At 33.0% G+C, this 8,022-nt stretch overlaps 1 protein-coding gene across 1 annotated transcript; it reads right to left on the bottom strand.

The window, feature by feature from the left end:
- Nucleotides 1–3,648: 3,648 nt before the first annotated feature.
- Nucleotides 3,649–4,892, bottom strand: LOC127106261 (transcription factor bHLH95). Its single transcript, XM_051043563.1, has 2 exons — nucleotides 4,510–4,892; nucleotides 3,649–3,969 (listed from the first exon to the last, which is right to left on the bottom strand). Exons 1-2 carry the CDS (start codon nucleotides 4,561–4,563, stop codon nucleotides 3,667–3,669), a joined length of 357 nt encoding a protein of 118 aa, XP_050899520.1. The 5' UTR covers nucleotides 4,564–4,892; the 3' UTR covers nucleotides 3,649–3,666.
- Between the last annotated feature and the right edge of the window lie 3,130 nt (nucleotides 4,893–8,022).

The following is an 8,022-nucleotide window of genomic DNA, read 5'->3' as shown; positions in this document are numbered from 1 at the left end:
CTTATCTTACATATTTCCTTTAGGAAAATCAAGAGCTACCTCCCCTGGTGAAACATCCAGCGATGGTATTTGTGTTATAGGTTGTGGTTTTTTCTACCATATTTGGTGGGAAGATGTAGGGCATTAGAGTATAAGTGTGGCCCGTGTTAGTTTTATCGATCCCCATGGTACACGTCATTGTACTGGTCAAAAAATACAGGTGTGCATGTTCCCTCTACAAGGACAAGGAGACTGAGAGGCCTTAGTAGGTTTATAACTTGATCTGGAGGTTATGTCTTTCCTACAATCACAAGAAGCTTTTTACAGTGGTGTTTTGAGATAGTTAAGGAGTCCTGCTCAAGTGAGGTGAGAGGCTCCGCTGATGACCGGTGATGCTTGGGAGAAAGCGAATGGTTAAAACTAGCAGGGTGTTATACCCTTAGTGAGAATAGTGCTCCTTAGGGTGTAAATAATGTGTATTCCATATGCTCCATTGATTAGGATTTGTCTCTCTCCCTTTGGGGTAGTTGTATTTATAGAGGCCTCTAGGGTTTTCTTGGAAAGGATCATTGGCCACTCAATCAATGGTGGACAGTTAAATCCTTATTTCCATATGAGTCGCGGGTCAGTTAATGACCTTGAATTTCTCTCTATTTAATAAGTGTCTTATCCTACGTCTCCTACATTGGGGGAAGTAGTAAAACTACGGGGCGAGGCGATACCTCCCTTTGGACGACATTTTATCGTCGCCTCTTCTAGGACGGTCTAAAAGCATCTCCCTAGGCTTGGCCTTTTGTAAATATAAAACTATCATGTTGTAATATGTTTTTGTGTGTTTGGTTTCTAGAAAATCGGTTCAACAATGAGAAATGTTGAAAACTATACAACAATAGTCGATTATATGTTCATGAAAATTGATTGTTGTATAGGGACAATCGATTGATTCCTTTAAAAATTACTCCCTGATTGATTTAAGGAGAGAGTTTGTTGATGCCTAAATTATTTTAAAATGAAAATGTTATGCTCAATGGGAGTTAACACACATAATCTATCCACTATAGTGCATGCATTCTACTACTAGGACAAGTCTTGTATTTATTGAATGCTTTTATGCAAAGTGTGACTTATGTATTCATATGAATAATGTGTATCATGTACGAAATCATATTTCATTGCTTGGAGTATATTGGAATGAGAATTATACTAAAATAGTATGAACACTATTAAAACCATAATCGATCATAAGAACATATACATGTCTTATGATACGAAACACTGAACAAATGTCGTCTAAGTTAATTGACAGAGACACTTGGAGATTTCCCGAATTCGCATTATAGTTCACGAAACCTTAGTTGGTTATAAGAACATATCAGTGCAGTGGTTGAAGCTTGAAAGATCAAGTGCGGGTTACGAACCCCTAAATGGTGAAAGGAGCATAATAACATCGTAATAGACTTATGAGAGATCAAGTTTGGTCGTAAGGATCGAGAACCCTTGATATGTTTCATAATAAGTAATGTAGAGCATTGTGAAAAGATTATGATAAAGTCGATAGTATAAAGGGATATGTGATATATTAAACCTATAGATTAATTCATTCATTTGAGGTAAAATGGTGAAACCCTAACGGTGAGCATATTTATGTATGCTTTCCTAATGGAATAATCAGTAAGTGAGAAACCTATCCCTTGAAAGAGAATAATTAGGGAAAGAGTTTATAACAATTTGGTTATGTGAGTGAGCTTACCTAGATTATATTACATTATAAGACATTATGTTAAGATCGCGTTAGGATCTGATGATGTGAACTCATGGGAAGTATGATGTTACCTCGAGTTTAGTGAGTACAAAGGTTGCTTGATTCTAGAGAGAATCAAGTGTAATGATTATATGAATATCAAGGCCCTAGACTTATCAAGAGATGTAACTCCGTAAAGTGTATTCAACAGTTAAGGCCTACCATGCCATCAATCATATTTGGTAGATATTGAGTTCTAAGAAGTGGAGGTCTGGTATCCCATTGACCATAAATGGTGGAAAGTAAATCAATGCAATATGCATATTGGAAGTTTGGTATCCATTGACCATATCTGGTGGATAAGGCAATCCATATAGTAGAGGTTTGGTGTCCATATACCATATCAGGTGGATAACGTATTCTACACAGTGGAAGTTTGGAATCCAATGACCATATCGGGTGGATAGTGTGATTCATGTTGTGGAGGTATGGAATCCATTGACCATATTTAGTAGATAGTTTACTCCATATAGTGGAGGTCTGGTATTCCATTGACCATATATGATGGAGAGTGTAACATATATAATGGAGGTTTTGAAATCACTAATCATATCTGACTGATAGATTAGTATATCCATGTGATCGGGTTAAGGGATAATCACCCTTGAGTTACATGACAAGTGAAGTCGTGAGCATGGTATTATTATTAGGAGATATAAGAGCTTTGTTGTTCTTGTTGCACATCTAATACATGAGAGTAGTATTAATAGTATGGGAATAGAAATAATACTCTGTAGAGCCGAGTGGACCCATAAGATAGGGAACTACACTGAGGTTTAGTAATCTCACTCCAATCATGTTTTTGTTTTCAGCTTAATTGCAGGAGCTAAGGGATTGGTAGGAACACCTGAAGGTTGAATATTGTGATTTCTGATGGATAATGACGTTGTGTTCTTATCTTATTTAGTTATTGGACATCTATTTTATTATTTCTTATGTATTATGTACATTTAGTATATTTGTGGATGTAATTTAGATGATGATTATACTTACTACTTCATACGAATCTAGATAGTATTACCTGGGGTGTTCAATATTTCTTAAATTATTAATAATTTTTGAGATTTTTGCAAAAGGCAAAGTCTTGAAATTTAATAATCTAAATCATGTCATATGCATAATTTTTTTACCATAATAGTTGTGACACACTTCAAATAATATAAATGGATATGTTTCAATTAGTCAATCATAAACATAAATTTATTTACTTTAAATAAAATTTATGCAGTTTATATTGAAAAAAAATCAAATAGAATATTTAGACTAGTTTAAACATCATAGTTCTAGCATCAAATGAAAAACACCATAATAATTCCATTAAAATAAAATATTACACTTGTTTGATTTTAATACAATCATGCAAGCTTAGTCATTTCTGACGATTTTCAAGAGGATAAAATAAATTAAAGTTTATATGGAATGAAAAGACAAGCTCTATAATCTAAATTTTAAGAGATCAACAACATAATTGCTCTAGCTGCTTGCTTGTATGTTTCCTCCGCTGAACTTGAATCTTGTAAACATTGTCTAGTCTGAAAAATCAACATGATTTAACTAAGTTATTCACGCTAAATAATTTTTTTTTAATGAGTTAATAAATTATTATAGTTATTAGGCACCACTATATTATCGTTTCGACAAGTCTAATGTGCTATCACATATAAACCATAGAGAGGATAAAGATTTGGTTTGAAGCTTATTTGAGTTAGAATCATGTAGAAGTTTCCATTTCCATTGCATGTAATGTTGGCAACTACAACATCAATCCTATGATTTTCCAACACAAAAGCAATCCTTGTCAAAAGACCTAATATTTTAGTAGCACATATGCAGAATTGTGCTTCACCACCAAAAATGTTTAAGAAAACATTTTGATAAGACCATGTTCAAAAAGCTACTTGTTGTGGTGGAGGTACAGATTGTGCTAATGTTTTCGAATTATGATATGAAGTTGCAACTGCTCTAGTAGGAAAATTATTATTATAACTTGAGGATCGATGATCAGTTATGATTGTTTCCCTTGATTTGTAGGGATGCCAATGTGTTTTTTTAATCACAGATGATGACTCGCTTCCAAATAAGGATACATATTTAAGCTTTTCTTGCTTCTTCTTTTCTAACTTTTCAATAATTTGCTTTAGATTTTTTATTTCCTTCACTGCTGCATCCACAATTGTTGAATTATCAGCCTGCAAAAAAAATCATAAAAAAATAAAGAATTTTAATTAGTAAATAAATTATTATGACACAAAAGCCTTACTCTGATGGGTATCCTCATATGTATATTATCTTCTCATTGAGTTTATTTTTAGAACAAAGACATCTAATACTCTAAAATTTCATTTGAAGATAAGTAAAATATGACTGATATTTGTTCAAGCCTAATTTTATTTCAAGTTCTTCTAGTAGAACTAAAAATCTCATTAACCTCTTATATTATGTTCTTACTACATCCTATTTAAGTAAATACTATTATATTAACCTAATTAAAATAAAAATATTTAATTGATATTTTATTATTTTTTATTTATGTGAAAGAATATAAAAACTTTAATATGTAGGGAACTGGACAATCGCAATTTTAATGTGAACATTTTTAAATTCATCATTTAGTAATTCTAAAAGCTCTAATACTTCACTGCAACAATTAAATATTTAATATAGTAAAAAAGTCTATTTGATTATGAAATTATTACTCTTAAATTAATTGAAGATGAAAATGAATTTACCTTTGAAGATAGTTCAGGAAGCAAAGCATGAAGGCTAGAGAACATGTTCCTCATTTTCTTTCTCCTTTCTCTCTCAGCTTAGATATGCAATTCATGATCTAAATCACGATATATTTCATCTTTACCCCCACCATTTATATCATTCTCATTTCGAATCACAACCCCACCTCGATTTTGTTTTTTATTCACATGAACTTCTCCTTCATTAAGTCATTCTTTATGGTTGAATGATTTCATATCTAACTTTTGTTTGTTACTCTCACCTAAATTTTCTGAATTTAAGAGATCACTCCATGATTGATTTTCCCAAATAAAACCAGCATAATCACCATTATTATGATCTCCAGTCATGGTCATGTTTGTCTTTGTGAAAGAAATAGAGTATAAGAAAGCCAAAGAGGTGAAAAAGAAGATAAGAGAATGAATATATTTATATTGAAATATATTAAAGTTTAGTAGAAGCTACTAAAAAATAATATTAAAATAAAATTTAAAAATAGCAAACTTAGTACAGAAGCATCTAAAATTTATTCAAAATACAATTATTGTTATTAAAATTTCTAGAAAATACATAAAAACTAATCATAATAATATTTGTCATACAAAAATACAAATCAAAATTTAAGAATCGTGTAAAACAAACACAATATATGTCTCACGCATTAGGACCCCACCACATAAAACTTACACTACATGCATGATATGTGTTAAAGTGATTTTATTAAAGTTACTATGTGTGGCCGCAGTTTTGAAAAACTTTCTATGCAGTTTTGGAAAAATTAATGTTAGTTCACTTGGATTTGGACAAACCGACGCATAAAATGACTAATTTATCATTTTAAAGTTTTAGTCTTAACTATTCAAAAAATAAATATAATTATAAGTAATTGTACAATTAACATTGTGATATCTATATAAAGCTATATTCCAATCCTATCACTTAGATAGGCGTTTTTTGTTTTTATCAGTTATGGCGTTTTAGAGTTGTATTCTCTTAATACTACCACTAAATACTAATGGAAAGATCTATAATATCAAGCTATAAGTACATTTTTCCAATAAGAAGTTATTATCAAGATATTAAATTTAATATAATTGTAGGGTACCGTCAGTTTATTTGGCAGTGTTGGTTAAATTAATTTAAAATTTTAATTAATTAATTAATTAATATAAATATATGACATGGCATAAAATGATGGGATGATAGTTGTTGGAAGAGTTTTTCACTAGGGAGCATTGAACGTTGTGATACTTCTTCTTTTAGAGCAACACCTTTGTGATAGACATACCATATATTCACCCAAAATCTTAAGGTGATAGGTGGATGGATTCTCTCACTTATAAATGTTCAAGTCTCCATATTTCCAACCAATGTGGGACTATTATCCATACTGCTCACACTAGATACATTCTTAAGACTCCGTCTCAAGTGTGAGTCTACAATGCTCCCCATCAAGTGAAAGCTCTTCTTACTTCCACAGACTCTTGTACCACATGGAACGTTTCTTATTCATCACTTTGGCGTTATTGACACTCTTCAACAAAACGTTTCTTATTCACCACATTGGTGTCGTTGACCTTCGATACAAGTAAGTCGGTCTATTTCTCTCACCAAAGGCTCATGATACCATTTGTTGGAGGAGTTTTTCACTAGGGAGTATTGAACATTGTGAGACTTCTTTTTTGGAGCAACACCTTTGTGAGACACACACCACATATTCACCTAAAACCTTAAGATTGTTATCAACCACACAATGACAATGAAAAGAACAATTGAGAAAGAAAGAAAAGAATGTTAGAGAAGAAGAATATTTTCTACATAGTTTTCTCTCTGCCCACAACCTGTGGAAAAATTCTTTATTCACTTTGAAACTGTAAAATTGTGTGAATACAATGTTATAAGTTCTTAATAAGAATATGGGTTACTCCCTCTATTTGTAGATTTAGGATAGCTTACTACCTAAGACAAAGCCTAAAATTATAAAAACCCAAAATAGTTAACACTACTAAAAATAGGCCTAAGTCGAAATCCTGTGTGAAGCAAGATTCTTCGAAACTCTGACACACTAAAACAACTCGACACATCCTTGTTTTGTCGAGAAAACTGCTTTGACACAAGGAACTACAATTCAACATACCACTTAATTCATTGTGTCTAAGATATCTACATTCATCATAGTTCTTAGTCTTCTAAACACTTTGACATGCACTCCCTTTGTCATGATATCTGCAATCAGATTCTCAGTTCTGTAGTGTTCCAAATTTATCTTCCCATATTCTCCTACTCTCGAAGATAATGGAACCTCATTTAGATGTGCTTGCTTCAACCATGTGCTATTGGATTCTTCGCCAGATTGATAGCTGACATGTTGTCAATATTCATGGTAATTGCTCCATGACTCTTCACTGCTATCTCTTCGACCAGATTCACCATCCATGTTGCTTGACATGCACAAAGGGAAGCAAGTATGTATTCTACTTCGTATGACGATAATGCCACTACTGGCTCCTTTCTCACGGCTACCTATTACCAACAAGTCATCGACATAGACACAAAGTATAAGAAATTCATTCTTGCTTCTTCTTACATATACTACATGTTCAGTTGTGCACTTCATAAATTCCTTCTACCTTAGAAATCCATTTATCTTGTTATTCCAAGCTCTTGGAGCTTGTTTATGTTTGTACATGGCTTTATGCATCATGTACACCTTTCTTTCTTCGTCTTGTTTCACAAATCCAACTAGTTGCGCAACATAGACTTCTTCTTCTAAGGGGCCATTCAGGAATGCACATTTCACATCTATATGACACATCTGCTAGTTGTTCATGTTTTCTAGACCAACAATCAACCTGATTTTATTGATCCTAGCAATAGGTGCAAAAACTTCATCGAAGTCGATTCCTTCTTTCTGAATAAATCCTTCGCCACAAGTCTCACCTTGTGTCGAGTCACTTATCCTTTGGGATTCAACTTCACCTTGTATACCCATTTCACATTGATTTCCTTCTTGTCTTGGGGAAATTCAACAAGTGACCAAGTGTTGTTGACTTCGATTGACTTCAGTTCTTCATTCATTGCTTTCACCCACTTCGAATCTTTCAATGCCTCAACTGCATTGACTGGTTCGACATCTGCATAGAAAGTATAGTGTATAATCTCACCTTCTTCATTTACCATATCATCTGTTGTAATCACACATTCTTGCAACCTTGTAGGCGTGTGTCTTGTTCTTTAAGGTCTGCTTGGGCCTGCTTCACCTCTGAATTCTTGTCGAACTTCTCTTTCGACTTCACTAGCTGGTTCATCACATAAGATTCTCACTGAATCCTTCTTAACATTCTCAGTCCAATCCCATTCCTTAAGCTCATCTATGATCACATCCCTAATGATCACCACTTGCTTGTTCACTGTGTCGAACAACTTGTATCCTATAGTCGAATGATATCCTATCAGGATCATCTGACTCGACTTGTCATCAAGTTTTCTTCTCAACTGATCTAGCACATGTC

This window comes from Lathyrus oleraceus, chromosome 7, assembly GCF_024323335.1.
Source record: "Lathyrus oleraceus cultivar Zhongwan6 chromosome 7, CAAS_Psat_ZW6_1.0, whole genome shotgun sequence".
NCBI classification, from domain to species: Eukaryota; Viridiplantae; Streptophyta; class Magnoliopsida; order Fabales; family Fabaceae; genus Lathyrus; species Lathyrus oleraceus.
This window is presented reverse-complemented; position numbering and strand designations above follow the sequence as displayed.

Coding starts and splice junctions, on each gene's coding strand:
- LOC127106261 (XM_051043563.1), bottom strand. CDS start 4,563: ATGAGGAACATGTTCTCTAGCCTTCATGCTTTGCTTCCTGAACTATCT. Junction 3,970..4,509: donor TTCCTGAACTATCTTCAAAG/GTAAATTCATTT, acceptor TTTTTTTTGCAG/GCTGATAATTCAACAATTGT.